Source organism: Phlebotomus papatasi, chromosome 2 (genome assembly GCF_024763615.1).
Source record: "Phlebotomus papatasi isolate M1 chromosome 2, Ppap_2.1, whole genome shotgun sequence".
NCBI lineage: Eukaryota > Metazoa > Arthropoda > Insecta > Diptera > Psychodidae > Phlebotomus > Phlebotomus papatasi.
This window is the reverse complement of record NC_077223.1, coordinates 37145888-37164194: the sequence shown is the minus strand read 5'-3', so window position 1 is coordinate 37164194 and position 18307 is coordinate 37145888. Positions and strand designations below refer to the sequence as shown.

Here is an 18307-nt window from a genome sequence, read left to right as displayed (position 1 = left end):
CTCACTGTCCCGAAAAAAGTAGTACGTTTCCATATTTTGGGATATTAGGGATTACCGTAATAGGATATTAATTAAATATACAATATCGCAAATAATATTTTCTATTTTAAGATAATTGAATTTAAACTAGATTACGATTACGATTATTTATTTTATTAAATAAAACTGGTTCAATACTCATATCATATGTTTTTTTTTTTAAATGAATATTCGTATAATATATCGCAACTTGATCTTTAGTGCTAAGTAGGGAGAAGTGAAATTGGGACACCTTTGCAATAGGGATTTTTCTCCCATGTTTAAGAACTGAGCCATGTCATAATGTAAAATCCTAATTTCAAAGTTGCCCACTTTCAAAGGTGGCCCCCACTTGCCCCTAAGCACCTAACTAAAAATAATTAAATATTAAATCCCATTAAATATTTTAGTAGGGGAAAGTGATCATGCTTGATACGATCCAAGCTTGATAATAACTATTTCTTTCCTATGTTAATCAATAGTTATGACTCATCGCAATATATTTCAATAGCTGGTGCTAAGCCTCACATTTCCTAGAAAAATTAGGATCCTAGCTCTTTTTTCCTAGTTTCAGGAAGCAAAAATCAAAAATAGGCCCAAAACTGTAATTTCGATACATGATATTTCATAAGTATTTCTTAATTAATGTCGCTGTTCACGAAAACTACTATCATAGGCACATAGAGCGGTCATCAGTACTAATATTTATGTAAAAATATTTTTACTTGATGGACACTGTTTTTGTGGGTGGTAACAAATTCATAACTTCTACTTGTGTCCATCCTATATTTTAAGAAGGGTCCATGAATGATAATTTTAATGTGGCAACTATATCATTAGATGTGATTATTTCATAATTACACATATTGCAATCCGCCAATTTTATCGACAATTGACATAATCTTCAACCCTGTTGCCTGAATTTTAAGGTTGCAGAATGACATTTTCATGGACTCAAAGTGAAAAAATGGTTTTCGCTAGCGCCCTAATGTCATAAAAACATGGCTTAGAAAAATTACATAAAAGTGATTCTAAAATTAATAACCAGTCATATAAACGATTTAAGCAGATAGATTAGAGTTCCGTCTAAATATTGATGTGCAATTTTTTGTATCCGGTGAATTTTTTGCAGTGAAAATGGGCCTCCGAATTGTCGAATCAATTATTATACAGGAAGGCTCCGGACCCAACTTGTATAAAAATCGCTACTGAATTTCCATTTTCTTCTTGAGGAAAATCTAAGGATTTCCAGGAACTATTTGAGGTTGGATTATGAACCTAATAAGTGAGACATTTTTTGTCATAGTGGAAGAATCGCTTCGGTTTGTGTGTTAATCAGAGAATAATCACAAACCTTGGACATCATTTTACAGTATCAAGCATGGTCACTTTCCCCTACCATCACGTTTCCTGATTGGCCAGAGCTTAAAAGTATTCAAAGCTCCTAAAAGCTTTAGTTAATCGGAGAGCATGAAGAGACTAAAATATTTTATATTAGAATAAAGAATTAACCACATTTGGATAGGGGGGAGTGGGGCACCTTTGAAAGTGGGGCGCCTTTGAAATTGGGATTTTTCTCCTATGTTTAAGTGAGACTGAGCCATATCATAATGTATTTAGCTGCTCAATTTGTTGGTGCATCTAAATTATATCATGATAAGGCCCAATTTTATTTAAAAATAGGTGAAAAAATCAATTTCAAAGGTACCCCACATCCCCCTGCCCCTAATGCTTTATTTTTTAGTACAAGTTTTACTAAAACTTACTCAAAAAATAATGAAAGCGGAAAATATTGAAAAAAAAATGGATATTGTACTGAATTTCCTAGGAGTATGTATGGGCAATGTGTTCTAGTGTTAGTACAAGTACTTATCTACCTATGCAATAATATATTTTTCCATGTGACGTCATAATCAGACACTGAGTTGTACTGCTCTAATGGAGAGAGACTATCCAAATGTATTTGGCTCTTTCTGTAGCATTAGTCTATTGGCGTATGTTCTACTAAAAGTTGAGTTGATTCCAAAATGTCTCTGGCCAGTGAATCACGTAGAACATCCTTTTCCTTAAGGTGTGTTCCTTCAGTAAAATTTCATTTATATCTCACAAAAAATCCTCTTTTTGCGATAAATAAGTGAATTTTGGGTGATAAATGAAGTGAAATTGAAAGTATCATTAACCTAAATGTTACGAATTTGTGATTTTTTCTAAAGGGGTGGATTCAATTTTTTCAAATCAAATGAATCATTGATGGACTTGTACATATACCTTTTTTTTTATAAGGAAATAGGAAATATTTCCAATACACAGTGGGTGAATAAGAAGAAACTCTATGTACACAAAAGGTACGAAAGTACATTGAAAATATCCTTCACCAAGGACAATTACATACTAACTTTTTCTGTGGTCAATAAAGACGAAAAAAAACAACTAATTTTGAATATTGTGCCATTTTGTGAGTGAAGAAAATAATGTGAGTATTGATAATAGTGGAGGCTATTGATTAAATTTTTTTGCAAGCAATATAATAGCAAAGTTATCATACAACGAAAAGATGGTTACAACTGTGGATAGATATCGATTTTTTGTGGTTTCCTACATGGTTCATATGTGCGACGTAAAAAAATCACTAAGCTTTTCTAACTATATATGTACATAAAATGCCTCAATGCTCGTGAATATGAGGGAGTGAACGTACAAATAAGGGAAGATTTTATTTATTGACTGTGGTTCTTTGTAGCTTTAGGACATTTTGAGCTTGTATTAAGTGATAAATTCTTCAGTATTTTTAGTATGACTTTATACACTTTTATTCTTTTTATTGACCGAGTACAAGGTTGTGTGACTTTTCCAATTCTCATCGCATTTTAAAGCTTGCGAAGGATTTGTAAAATCTTTGCATTTTACAAAATGTTGTATCGATTTAGATTTTGTGTAACTATGGCTTTAGTTCTCTTAGGTCTTTAGGCTTTAGTTCTTTGGTGGCGAAAAAGTGGAAGTTTTATTTGAATACCTTTAAATTTGGCTCTTATTCGTGAATGAGTAACTTGTTTTTGTCAAAAATTTACTCATCCAACACTGAGAAAAAAAGAGGGTTCGATTAACTTTTTTTTCCTCGTAACTTTAACACTTTTTAGGTGTAAAAATATATCAACATTTTTTAATGTTAATTTTACACCTTTTGAAGTGTAAAATTAACATGAAAAAGTGTAACTTTAACCCATAATACACTTAAAAAGCATAATATTTACACCGATTTCGGATCAATAATGCAGGGTAAAATTAACATTTCCGGAATGTTATTTTAACTTTTTCGGATTTGTCTCAGTGAAGTTACTCTCTCGAAGTTACTTACCCTTTCAGAAGTCTTTCAAGGAATTTCTTTTTCGTAGAACCGACGCTCTTTTATTTCATCGCCAGTTACAACTTGTGGAAATTTAAAAAGAAAATTAAAAATTTATAGAATTTTGAGAACAAAAAAAATGTTCGATATTGTAAGCTGTCCGAAATTTAACACAGATCCTTTACTCCAAAAATATTGTAAAATAACTCATTTAGAATCTTGCATTTGGCAACTTTCCTAATACCCCAAAAGCCCTAAATGCAGTGCAGCTGATACTCGAGAATATTTAGCCTAATTTGGCGGTAAAGGATCATCCCAAGATATCATACACTAGGATCTGAGTTTAAAGGTGTTTTGCATATTTTTACCTATCCCTTTGCCTCTAAATTTCATGAGCTAAATAGTTTTAAATAGGGTAAATGTCCTAATTCAAAACTATTTCCAGACGCTTTAACTTCAATTTTTCTGAAGATAATTACATAAATTTGCTCCTTGACTCTTCTAGAATGTTACTGTTTAGTGAAAATCTTTAAATATAATTTGAAAACTTCTTAAATACAAGAAAAACACACAAGTGCAAAATGCTTCTATTGGAAACAAATTAATCCAAATGGAGACAAGGGAAATTTTCTAATTGGAGACAAACAGTGTAAGTGAAACCGCGACGAAAGGCTTCCAAAACCTTGTTGAGTTGCTCCTGAGTGCAGGATTTGTTCTTATTTCTGATATTTTCACCTTTCCCATCTAAAACAATAAGAAAATATCTCCAAAAAAAATCATATTTCTGGTGTTTCCTATTGAAGCATTTGCAGACACTCCAGAAAAACGCTTTTTGTTCACGAAATAGGTAATTATTTCATTTGAAAACTTCACGTATCGTTAACAATAAAGATTAGCACTTAATTTAACTAAAATTAGCCAGGAATATGACATAAATGTTAAACTAAACGAATAAACAACAATCGCCTCATTGTGTTTTTCAGTGGAAAACATGGTCGGTCGATGAAAATTTCGATGGTCAAAAGGTACACTTTTAATTTTTCTGAGAAATTAACAAATTAAAATTTGTGAATATGAATTAATTTTCGCTTTATTTGGAGCAAAATTAACTAAATAATGAAACTGTGGTATAGAAAATATATAAATATAATAATTTAGTACTGTATTTATCATGAAAACAGTGACGTATCCATTTGGAGTTGCGAAAAATGTCCATTTGGAGCAGGTTTTGAATTAGCTTAATTTACTCTACTGAAATTTAAATGTAATTCACTTTAAATAAGTTGACCTTTTGAGTTCATACATTTGTTACAATATTGACGTTAGGTTTAGGGTTTTGTGGTTTCCGTATACAACATTTAAAATACTAAAATAGGTTATTTTAATTTTAATTTCGACAGAGAAATTGCTTTTATGTTGCAAAAGAAAATTAAATAAACTGAATGATTCCTAAGAAACTCCAGTATACTAATAATGTTATCTTGAGTCCTAAATTTTATTTTGTGCAAAGTATTATCAGCTTTATTGAGGATACAAGTGGATTTTAATTAATTGAAAGGAATATATAAATATACATACTTTATTATATGTACATTAATTACACAGACATCCTATTACAACTACGCTCTTCATTTGCTAATATTAGGTATTTAGAGGGATGTCTATATTCCTTTCTCTGAAGGAGAATTGTTATGTGGATAATTTGGTGTTTTCCCTATTGTTTTACATTGTGTTACATTGTGGTGTAAGAGGGTGATTGAGGGATATGTTTCGGAATACGGAGGCACAAGCAAAATTGTGGTATTACCCAGCGTATACAGCAATAGATGGGCTTTGGGGTGACTCATTTTTTATTTCCAAGTAATAGTGAAGCTTTTCTCACGCTCATAAGCGCATGAGCTGGTATTATTTTTTTTTCTTGTTTTCAAAATTGGAGTGAAAAAAAGGAAATAAGGAACATGCTATAAAGTTTTTACTGTTTTATTTAATTGTTTAATTACCATTTAAAAGGAGCTGATTTTAAGGTATTGCGTTTGAATGGATTCAGTATAATTTTCATTTTGATGAAAGATGCGTTTAATTATTTTAAATTATTAATTCTTTAATTTCTCCTTAACATGGTTCTCCTAATAACAATAAACATAAAATATTGATAGTGAAAGAAAGTAATAGGAATATTAGTATTAAAATTTATTCATATTTTAATAAATCTCGTTGTATTATCTATTTATTGACTAAAGTATATTTTTATCTATTTCTTGCAGGCTATGACTAGGATTTTTAGTGAACTTCCAGTCGGTAAGTCTACTCTACATAATAAAAAATTAGTTGAAATCTCGTTAGTAGCATTCCCAAAAATACAAAAATCGTATAGTAATCTTTCATTTTAATATGAATTACTACGATTATCGTGTGTAATGGAAGTAATACGATTGATATTATCAACGATTATCTTAGCAAAAAGTTCATTTTTCAGTTGAAAGTTCCCAGATAATTTCCTAGACACATTTACGACTTAAGCCGAGAGACACATTAACGTAATTATAATCATAATATTGACCGGATTACATTTCCATTACTTTCTGACTAATTCGTCACTTGGTTTGAGCCGACAAACGGTTGAAGCGAATTTAGTCAAATCATTATTTTAATTATAATTTGGGGAGACTGAGGCAAAACTTGTCAAAACGCATATTTAATTCTTCCACGAGCTCTGAGAAAACTTAAATGTTTTATAATGAGCATATTCTTATAGGAAATTTACTGCTCTACAATATTGCAGAAGACTATTTTCCTCTATCTCAAAAGAAATGTGATTTTCGAATCATTTTCTAAAAGTCGAATTTGTGGAGATTCTTAAAATTGCTGGGACAAATTTTGTCAGTCCTCGGATAATTTGTGACGTTTTACTCTCGCAAACGTTAAAAATATCAAATAGACATTTTTATAGGAAATTTATTCCTCTACAACTTTGTCGAAGATAATTTTTTTCTATCTTAACGAGAAATGAGCTAATCAGTATTGATATTTTCTGTAAGCCAAATATTCCAAAAATAGGGCTCAAAATTTCATTATTCTTTATTTTACATAATCCTTCCTCGAATCCCTTGAAACTTTGTAGGTTTAAGAAGATTCATAAAGGTTATCTATAATAAAAATTTCAAACTTCAGTCTCTTTTATTTTAGAAAATAGTGAATATGGGAATATTGAAATTTTCGTTTTGACAAGTTTTGCCCCAGTCTCCCCTACGTTAAGCCGCCTCTCGCCTTAATTCGTAAGTGTGTCTAGGGCATAACATATTTAGTACTAATTAAAAACTTTATAAGTTCTTATCTCAATGTCTTAAAAAATAAATTAATAGAGATAATAACATGGTATAGCTCAGCCTTAACATTAAGTACTTATTTAAGGCCTTTGTCAAAGTCCATAATTAAGTAGTTTGTATTAGGGATATTAAAGCTACTTTTCACAAAGTACCTAATTAAGGCATTTTACCTAATTACTATTTAAGTTTACTATTCTTTACTCTATGTGTCACCCGTGATCCATAAAGGAAATAATTTGTCCTGACTAGCAAAAGTAATTTCTTTCTAATGTTTGTACGTAATCGTAAAGTGTAAGGCTGTAGGAATGTAGAATATTTTTTGCAAATCTCCAATTGCTATTAGGAAATATTTAAGCTCAAAAGTGACGAATTTTCAAATTACCTCATTGACAAATAATTTTTATTATTTTTTCATATTTTCAAATTTTTTTTAAGCAAAACTTCCTTTGTACGAGAAACTAAAATAACTATATATAATATTTTTCATAAGATCAAAAATTATCATTCATTGGTATCGTCAGAAAAATTATTCAACTTTTTGGGCTATTTTTGTCCCTATCGTTCAAACAGGCAAAAAATACACCGAATCAGACTCTGTTATACTTTCGAAGGTTAGGGTAAATGTCCTAATTCAAAACCATTTCCAGACGCTTTAACTTTGACAGATGATTCAACACATTAAGTTCATATTTTTTCTGAAGAGAACTACATAAATTTGCTCTTTAACTCTTCTAGAATGTTACTGTTTAGTGAAAATTCTTTAGATATAATTTGAAAACTTTTTAAATTAATTCTAAATTAATCCAAATGGAGACAAGGGAAAGTTTCTAATTGGAAACAAACATTGTAAGTGAAACCACGACGAAAGGCTTCTAAAACCCTGTTGAGTTGCGCTTGAATGTAATACGGGCTTCAGACCTAAAACTTAGCCATATAGCTTAACTGCTCTAATTTCTTATAAATCGCGATTTTTTGAAAAAAATTAACTTAGGATTGCATTATTGAAGATAAGTGACCTATAAGATTCTCAAAAAACAATAAAATTGTTCGCAATTCAGGATTTTGAGACCTTTGGGAACTGGGCTAAACCTCTAGTCTGAAGACCGCCTAAGATTTGTTCTTATTCTTGGTGTTTTCGCCTTTCCCATATCAGACAATAAGAAAATCTTTCCAAAAAAAAATCATATTTTTGGTGTTTCCTATTGAAGCAATTGCAGACACTTCAAAAATAACCCTTTATGATCACAAAATAGGTTATTATTTCATTTGAAAACTTCACGTACTGTTAACAATAAAGACTAACACCTAATTTAACTAAAATTAGCTTGAAATGTGACATTAAATGTTAAACAAAACGAATAAACAAGAGTCACTTTATTGTGTTTTTCATTGTAAAACATGGTCGATGTATGAAAAAATCAATGGGGAAAAGGTACACTTTTATTTTTTCTGATAAATTACCAAATTAAAATTTGTGAACATGAATGGATTTTCGCTTTATTTGGAGCAAAATTAACTAAATAATGAAACTGAGGTATAGAAAATATATAAATATAGTAATTTAGTACTGTATTTATCATAAAAACAATGACGTATCCATTTGGAGTAGCGAAAAATTTCCATTTGGAGCAGGTTTTGAATTAGCTTAATTTACCCTAGATGTATGACGTTTTATAATTTTTATTTATTGGTTGCATTTTCGTTCTTGATTTTCGGTCAGTAAAAACTGTTTCGTCCTTAAAAGGTTAAAAATAGGATAAAGCAGCCTAATTTCAAATGTACTCCAATTCAAAACTGCCCCACTTCCACCTACCAGATAAAAATGTAGATTTCATAAACTTCACTGATTTTTAAAATATTTGGATTTATCACTCAATGATATGACTATTTTAGTGGCGCAATAAGAAACACCGTATTGGGTCTTGGGCAGATGAGATCACTGACTCAACTCTCACAGTTGTGAATTCGAGAGTCCTGCGCGGAACGAAAAACTGAATGTTAGGAAGACATTTTCAGCATTTTCACTATGATAAAACGTACTCTCTCTGTTCCGAAAAAAGTCGTAGGGGAAAGTACTCTCCCTTCGAACGTTCATGCCTTCGAATAATGTGAATTTTATTTTAGTTTTTCTAAGAGAATTACACATTTTTATTAAATATTAGTTGGCTTATCATCAATTGTTAATAATTCCGTGATAATTTAGTGTAAATTTCTTACGAAAAACAAAATAAATTCATATTATTTGAAGGCATGAACGTTCGAAGGAGAGCACTTTCCCCTACATCGTATGGAATGGAGTCATATGATTTTTTTTGACATATCAGATTGTTTCATTCTGATCTCTTTCTGCCCAATAGTGGACATGTGTACACCCCATTCTCTATTTTAATTTCCACTGTTTGCCGTTAAATGTTACTACTTCCGCCCGAAAATGCTTTAATTAAGGACTTAATAAGTACTTATTGAGTAATTACTTTACACTTGAGTGAGAGAAATCTGAAGAAGTTAAAATACCATTCCGGAAATGTTTATTTTACCCTGCCTGCAGAATTGATCTGAAATCGGTGTAAATATTACGCTTTTTCGGTCTATTAGTGGTTAAAGTTACTCTTTTACATGTTAATTTTACCCTTAAAAAGGTGTAAAATTAACGTTAAAAAATGTCGATATATTTTTACACCTAAAAAATGTTAAAATTATGAGGAAAAAAAGTTAATCGCACCCTCATTTTTTTCTCAGTGATGAACTTGGACAAGGCTCTTATTTAAGACAGTGAACTATGCCTTTATTTATAGCATTGCGCTAGTAACATCTTACCCTGTGTTTATCGGAATTAATATTTTTATGATATTATTAGAAAGTTCTAATTTTTGGATAATTTTTTTCAACTATTATCGCTTTATTTCAAGTAATTTTTAGAAATTTTTACTGTGAATTAAATTCAAACAATATTATTATACCAACTTTAAAAAAAAATGAGCTTTGTACTAAGTACGATAATTCTTGAAAATATTAGGTCAAAATGGGGCAGTAGTAAACATGGGGTAGTTGTTAACACTGTGATTTTTTATAATTATATATTGTTCTTCAGAGGACATAGGTACTCTTAGGTATTTATAGGTACTATGGGGATCCTTGATCACTGAAGAAATGGTCGAGATAAATCCAAGAAATAGTGTAGACATAAGAATTCCCATGTTTACTACTACCCCAGTTTCCTCTGTAACGATTATTGTGGTCATTTTTTACAATATAGATTTTAGATTAAGTCACATATTTTGTATTTTTCTTTGTGAAATTCTCCTGAAAAATCCTTTGTATGATTTTCAGATAGGACGTGGTTTGTATTTTGAATGTTGTCAGGTGAAATACTAAGTCAAGCACCATTGAGCGTGGCCCTGTTGCCGCCACCCTCATTGATAAAAGTCTGCAAAGCTATGGCGACTATCGCCACCCTGGCAAATCAACAAAACATTGATGATGACGATATATATTTGGGTAAATGTAGTCTCAATTCTACAATATTTCATTACATTTTATATCTTTAAGTGATTTTGGGTAATCTGTTTTTTTTTGTCGTAATGTACAGAAAATGGATTAATGAGCTATGAAAATCCAAATTATCATATGGATCCCCAGCGTATTGAGAGAAATTCACACTTGTACGAGGAAATACTGTCAGAGTTGCAACAGCAGAATTCACTGAAAGGAACAAGCTGCAGAAAGGATTACAGTCGAATGGATTTGGGATCTCTCGGAATAGACATGAAGGATAATTTTGGGTGAGTTTTTTTTCTATAAATTAGAATGTCTATATATGGTTTGGTTATTTATGATTATTGGATTCTGTTAGATCGGCGGAGAAGAAGAGCCTTATGGACTCATCTCCATCGGAAGCTAAGCGCAAGTCTGATCAAGTATCGGAAAAGGATGAAGGAAGAGTTATGAAAGAACAAACGAATAATGCTGAGGCAAATAATACAATTAGACACATCTCTGGCAATATGAACTCCAATGATTTGTATGCTCTGCCAAATAAGAGAAAGGGCAGCTTTTCCAATGCAGTAAAAGTCGAAGAAGATGTTACTGAGGATGACGAAGAGGAACTTGAGAAGGGTAGAAAGGAAGAAGTTGAAGGGATTGAAGATAAGGATGCCAATAAAGATTTACCACCGGGATGGGAAAAACATGAAGGTATGATCAGGTTATTGCTCCAAAATTATTGCAATTGAACATGGTAATGAATATTTGGTCATTTTTCCAGATACTGATGGTCCCTATTACTGGCACATAAAGTCCGGTACAATTCAGAGAGAGCCACCAGTTTGGCCAAAAGATCCACCAAGAGAATTAAAAACACCGATTCTGTCCACAAATCCACAACAATTTCTAACATTTGCTAAGAGCCCAAACAATAATTATTCTTTTTCATCTGCTATGACAAGTTTCTACAACAATAAAGATGGATTGGGCAATCGAATACAGGAAAGTCAGAGTTTATCTGTAACAAGAAGCAATACAAGCTCAGCGCTTGATCAAGAAGAAGAACGTAAACGCAAGGAGGATCTGGCATTTAAGTGAGTTTTATTGAAAATTAATTAAAAGAAATAAGTTTGGGGTTTAATTGTAGGTGCTGTGATTCTTTCATTAGAACCTTCGATAAACTTTAAATTCAAATTCTTGATTATTTCTTTGAAATTTTAGAGTTAAAGTTGATTCTTAAGTCATCATATATATGTGTTGGTAAAAAAGGGTAATAAAGTGTCCTATGTTTTGCGAAATGCTCGAACTCCGTTTACCTGGGGAGGAATGATAATTTTTTGATATTATCGAATCGATAGTATCGATAAATCTATATCTGTTAAACTAAGTGAATTACAACTTCTCACGCATTGTTGGACCATTTAATAAATAATAATATTCTTAAAAGAATGTAACTATTAGTAAATATCTATTTTAGCTACAAAAAATGCAACTTTCGTTTAATTTTTTCAGAATCGACAATCGATACTATCGAAAATAAATTATCATGTCATCCTTGTTCATATAATCGATTTGAACTGATCCAAATAATAATTCAAGAATCGCCCAAAATAGTTTTAAATGTAATAAAATTGACTTTCGGACAAAGATTACTTATCAATTCATAACCGCATATGGCCCTGACCGCCGCGTGCCCGAGAAGCATATAATGATGATGACGATTCATAACCGGTCCGTTATCGGTTCACAACCAATTTCGATTTATTTATGAATCATTCAAAATATTGGTCAAAATACACCTGAGGTGTTATATAATTGATTTTCGCATAAAAAAAGGTTATGAACCGGTTCAGAACCAATTGAAACCAGTTCAGTTTTAGCGGAAATTCTAAGACCTTTCCAACGATCCCAAAACATGATACCATTCGGTTGAGAAATACGCTCTTTTGAGCCTTTTAAACCTTTGACCTTTGACCTTCGACTTGGATCCCTGTTACGATTAGATCGATTGGGTTGATTGGATCAATTTATGGGGCTTCGCAAAAATGTACCAATTCCCTATCTCTAACCGTTTGAACTCTAGACCTGTACACAGTTGGATGGACAGACGGACAGACGGACGATCGCTGTATCAAAGGTTAAGGGAGAGAAAAAGCCAGTGATAAGCCTAGATCAGCTTATAGAGGTGCGATTCCTTCATTGCAAATTTGGATTGTGGCAAACTCGAACGATATTTATACATAAATAATGCAAATGTCGTTTAAACTGTATGTAAGTCATTATCGTTATTAATAAGAAAAATTGGATGAGAAATGCATAGAAGTATCTGAAAATCTGTAAAGTTGATTATCTCGGAAACTGATGAAATTTTGCACACCTCAAGCCTACAGACAGTTCTAAATGGATGTAAAGTTTCTATTCCTCATAATTTCCGAGAAAATCAACTTTAAATTTTTCAGATATTTTTATGCATTTCTCATTCAATTTTGTTTATTTATTTAAGGATAATATGTTACATACAGTTTAAGAATTATTAAACGAAATTTGCATTATTTATGTATAAATATCGTTCGAGTTTGTCACAATCCAAATTTGCAATGAAGGAATCGCACCTTTATAAGCTGATCTAGTCTTATCGTTGGCTTAGCTTATAGAGGTGCGATTCCTTCATTGTAAATTTGGATTGTGGCAAACTCGAACGATCTTTATACATAAATAATGCAAATTTCGTTTAATAATTCTTAAACTGTATGTAACATTATCGTTATTAATAAGAAAAATTGGATGAAAAATGCATAAAAGTGTCTGAAAAACTTTAAATTTGATTTTCTCGGAAACTATGAGGAACAGAGGCCTCAAACTTTACATCCGTTTAGAACCTCTGTCAGCGACCCGTGATAATCTGCGAAGATATTTATTACCCACGAACAATACGCGCCCCGCGAAAATCCGCGAAAAAATTCGGGCGCCGCGAAAATCTGAGAAAACTTCACGCCCCGTGAAAATCCGCGAAAAAATTCGCTCCCTGCGAAAATTAAAAAAAGAATTCGCGTCTCGCGAAGATCCACAAAAAATACACGCCCGTGAAGATCTGCGAAAAAACTCGTCACGCAAAAATCAGCGAAAAAATTCATGCCCCGCTAAAATCCGCGGAAATTTTTGGACCCCGCGAAAATCCATGAAAAAATACGCGCCCCGCGAAAATCCGCGAAAAAATATGAGCCTCGCGAAAATCCGCGGAAAAATTCACGCCCCGCAAAAATCCGCGAGAAAATTCGCGCCTCGCGAAGATCCGCGAAAGACATCGCGGATCGCGAATTGTATATGTCATCTTACAAATCTTCGAATATAGGTTCACTATGTAGAGAGAGAGAGAGAGAGAGAGAGAGAGAAAGGGAGAGTGAGAGAGTGCTATATATATATGGAAAAAGCTTGTCCGATGCCGCTTTTTTTCCGCATGACGCTATTAGCAAATTTTCTTAAAATTTAGATATTTAAAGTGAAATATCTCGAGAACTGCTCGATGAATGACTTAAATTTTTTTTAAAATTGGTCTAAATTTTCTGGGTTACAACATAAACATAAAATTTTCAAAATTGTATTCTTAGATTTCGAGATAAACTACAAAACGTGATCTTTAACCGGTGTAGAACCGGTTTTTCAAAAAACTAATAGCACAGAAATCGTTGTACGTGCGAGTAGATATCGTCGGTTGCGTCTACCTCTGTCGTATTTGCATTTGTTTTGTATCAGCATTTGGTGCAAGCTGCAATACAGACGTCCCATCTTGCGTGAAATGCTGACACAAAAGAAATGCAGATACGACAGAGGTAGACGCAACCGACGATATATTTAAAAAAAAATTATGAAGATATCTCTTTCCAAACCAGAGATATCGCATAGTACGGACGGCAGTTTTTGGGCTTCAGCCACCTTGTCCTAGATCTGTCTCGAAGCCGACGGCTCTTCAGAATACAGTAGACTCTCACTCAATTTGCTGTTTTTCAATCGGGCGACAAACGTCGTTTGCCTCAGCAACTGGACTAACTACATTTGCTTTGTGTCAGCATTTGTTGTAAGCAACGCATCGCTGCGCGGCGTTTGCAACGAATGCAGACACAAAGCAGATGCAGTTAGCACAGTTGCTGAGGCAACCGACGAGATTTTGTTGTCAATTTTCTCGTTTAATTATGAAGCTAATTCGCTCAAATTCGCTGTAGTTCTTCCTATTTTATCGTAATTCTTTATAATTGAGCGCTTTTTGTGGAATTTACAAAGACTTTGACGCTCAATTCTATCGCTAAACCGGATGACATTTTGCCCCATCCCACCCGGCAAATTCTGCAGAATTCTGCAGAAATTCGTCAGATTTGAATTACTAACTGCCGAAAAATCAGCAGAATTTCTGCAGAATTTTGTTCTAAGGTGGATCCGATCGTTGTATGAAAATTCTGCAGAATTTTCTGCAGAATTTCTATAGAAAATTTTAAAATTATCGGCAGAATTTCTTTAGAGTATTTAGATTATTTCTACATTTCTTCTACCCTTTCTAATGTTTCTAAACATTATTTTAACTACATAAAAATATGTATTTCAATTTATTTAAAATTCAATTTTTATTCAACAATTTTACGTGAATACTCTCTTTTTTTTACAATATTATTATAATGTTATAATACAATATTATTAAATCAGCCATAATAGAAAATACGAAGGGGAAGGAAATGGTTAGAAAACACGAAAGAAATTCGCGATGCTCACGAAGTCGCACGACTATCCCGAAGCCACACGAAGTATCCGATTGATTGACAAGAAACGTTAAAATTTCAAAAGTCCAGAATTGCAGATCGAAGTTTTGCTGGGATCCCTATAGCAAAATTCCGCAAAAATTCCAATGGAAAACTTGCGTCCAAATGGCTAAATTCGCTGGAATTTGACGCTAAAATTCCACTAAGTTTTCCTATGGAATTTAAAGCCGGAAATTCCATGGAAATCATAGTGCTCCATGGAATTTACTAGTACCACATGCTGGAATTCCAGCGTTAAATTCCGCGGTATTCCGCGGAAGATTTATATGGAAACTCACACGTGAAACGTCCGCGGGATAAGCTGGAAAAAACATATGGAAATTTCCACTATCTTTCCATAGTGTTTTATATGGATTTTTCCACTAGTTTTCTGAAATGTCAAACAAATAAAATGGTGTTGCGACAACTTTTAGAATTTGTTTCCAAACCTTCCGCAAACATTTCTAGTGATTCATGTGGCAATTATAATATAATTAATTATGCGATGCTGCGTTTCGTGTAGATAATAATGAAGTGATTACATTAAATAGGTCGCCAACCTAAAATAATGCTGTTTTTATGTTAATAATTATATATTTTAGGAAAAAAAAATTTTTTTAATAAAATATTTTTTTATTGCTCAAAGTGTTAATTCGTTATTGCTGGTTTTTAAAAACATATTATAATCCTCGTAATCTTTGCCGTTTCTATAAAATTCGGAAGTAAAATCATGAGGTGCATGTGACAGGTTCATTTTTTCTCCATTTTATTTTGGTGGAAAAATCCACATAAATTCCACGAGCAATTCCATGGATGTATTCTATAGAAAAAATCCAGCATAAATCCATAAAATTTTCCTTGGAACCTATTATGAAAAATTCCTATGGAATTTTTTAAGGAAAAATAGTGGAAAATTCCAAGGAATTTTTCGCTTGTTATTCCTATTCCGCTTTCTTTTGCAATGGGGATATTCCCGATTGTGAGAGAGTCTACGTCTACTGTAACTTCCATAACTTTTCTGGGAAGTCTTTCTTCATACGTTGAACATGATCATAATATCGAAGTTTTGATCTCTCACCATGAAAGTTGAAGTTTTTTCGTGATAATTTTTATCAGAATTCGAATTTCGTTTAAAAGTTTGAATATCGTTGAAAACGTTTTTAAAAAAAATTGTTAAGTCATTTATAACAAATGTAGAGCGTAGCACGATCTTTTTAGGCATAGATTTTGCGGATGGTTCTTAAAATGGGAATTATAAGCAAGATTTGCATTCAATGAGCCTTCAAACGATGCGAATTTTCTCTTTGTTTGCAAGAAGGCTCGTTCGTAATTTCTTTTAGCCATACGATAAGTACTCAGAAACCTGAAATAAAATGAAGAATGATGAACTAACTCTTGGCAAACAAAGAAAAAATTTGCATTGCTTGAAGGCTCACTTCGTGCGAACCAGGTTTAACATTCCCCTAAAATCATTTGAATGACAGGATAAAAGGAGAACTTCAATTTATGAAGGAATCACAGCTTATTGCGCATTGAAATTGCATAATTTAATGCTAATAATAATTTGCATGTCTGATTTGTAGACGTCGGAGCTATCCTCTTAAATCTGAATCAGACAGACCCATACGTTTTGCCGTAAGATCTCTTGGTTGGGTGGAAATTGCAGAAGAGGACTTAACACCAGAACGTTCCTCAAAAGCTGTAAATAAATGTATTGTGGATTTATCACTGGGCCGAAATGATTTATTGGATGTTGTAGGACGCTGGGGAGATGTAAGTTTTATTGCAATATCCTTATCTGTGTACTGTTGCCCGAGATTCCTAACAATGTTTGCTCTTTTTTTTCTTTCTTCAGGGCAAAGATTTGTTTATGGACTTAGATGAAGGTGCTTTAAAATTAATAGACCCAGAAAACTTGACAATACTCAACACACAACCAATTCATACTATTCGAGTTTGGGGTGTTGGTAGAGATAATGGAAGGTAAGTTCTTTTTTTTTCCTTTGAAATGTTCAGTATTTAAAATCTTACTCCAAAGTATTCAGAAATATAACATTGTTCCATATTGTTTTCTTTTCAATCAATTAAACAAATTGTATCAAAATTCCTTCAAAACAGAGAAAGGTAAGTTTGAATGTCCTTTTGTTCTCTTGCATTCTTATTTGTTTTTATTTTTCTTTATTACATATTTGAATGTACACATACAGAATGGCATGACTGACTTGAAATGGTTTTATTATAGGGATTTTGCATATGTAGCCAGAGACCGTCTAACCAGAATACATATGTGTCACGTCTTTCGCTGTGACACAGCTGCCAGAACCATAGCTAACACTTTAAGGTATGTCTACTATTACAATTAAATATTTATAATATTTGAACGACTTATCTATAAACCGGGGGAAAAAGAAGAAAAATGTTATTCTGTGAAATTTATTAAAATATTTATGTATATATTTTCAGGGACATTTGCAAGCGGATCATGATAGAACGTTCTTTGCAGCTGGATGCGAGTGGTACAAATTCGAATGGTGCTCGATCTGCAATACGTCCCACTGATTTACCAACTGAGAATCGGCGTTGGGTGCGGCATAGTAAGTCATTCTTTAAGTTTTATTTTATTAAGATCGACATTTTCAGTTATTTTAGCATAAACATTTCAACAGGATATCGTATTTTCACTATAAGATGTATTAAGATGATTTTTTATATTAGGATTCTCTTGCTACTTTTTTTACGACATTAGGGCAATCAATAACGAAAATTTTGATGTTAATTTGCTTTTACGCGCGTTATAGGCCAAACCAGTGGGATGACATTAGCTCTGAAAAATGCAACCAGTTTTAGTGTATTTTTTCCCCGTTTTCGTACACATTTCACGAGATATTTCCGAAACTACGTAGGTTGCCGATTTGGGGTTTTCGGTTGCCCATTCCATATTAAATTGGCTTTTATTTTGTATTTGTATTTTTTGCTAATTCATTCTACAATGACAGAAAACACCTAATGAACTCCAAAGTTTTTTCGGCACGCTAGAAACACATAGGAAACATAGGAAACGTAATGCCCCTGGGCCAAACTATTATAGTAGGACTGTTGAGCCTAGAGGAGTTTGAGGGAGAAAGCCCGTTCTGACGAAGACTTTTCTAAGCCAACGGTACCAATCACTGTTCAGCTAAGGTGGTGACTTGAGGGGTGCTATAACGGTGGCTAACTTCAAGTTACGATATCGCTATAGTTCCGCTAGATGGGGTTGTGAGTACTTGACGAGTTATTCTGAAAGCACAATCGAATCTGAGGGCCAAGTTTTGAAACTCTCACTCGCACTCGCGAGCTCTTTAGTGGCCGAG

General features: G+C 32.7%; 1 protein-coding gene across 4 annotated transcripts in view; it reads left to right on the top strand.

Moving 5' to 3' along the window:
- Positions 1-18307, top strand: part of LOC129804051 (protein Fe65 homolog) — a 42012-nt gene that overhangs the window by 10930 nt on the left and 12775 nt on the right. For 3 of the 4 annotated variants that reach the window (XM_055851068.1, XM_055851067.1, XM_055851064.1), the window contains exons 2-10: positions 5626-5659; positions 10018-10185; positions 10277-10469; positions 10541-10881; positions 10952-11264; positions 16541-16730; positions 16813-16940; positions 17200-17298; positions 17421-17551. In XM_055851068.1, the coding sequence (XP_055707043.1) occupies positions 10041-10185; positions 10277-10469; positions 10541-10881; positions 10952-11264; positions 16541-16730; positions 16813-16940; positions 17200-17298; positions 17421-17551 (1540 nt within the window). In that variant the 5' untranslated portion in view covers positions 5626-5659; positions 10018-10040. Of the gene's footprint in view, positions 1-2041; positions 2492-5625; positions 5660-10017; positions 10186-10276; positions 10470-10540; positions 10882-10951; positions 11265-16540; positions 16731-16812; positions 16941-17199; positions 17299-17420; positions 17552-18307 lie in introns of those variants that run through there. The other variant, XM_055851066.1, reaches the window with a different exon arrangement.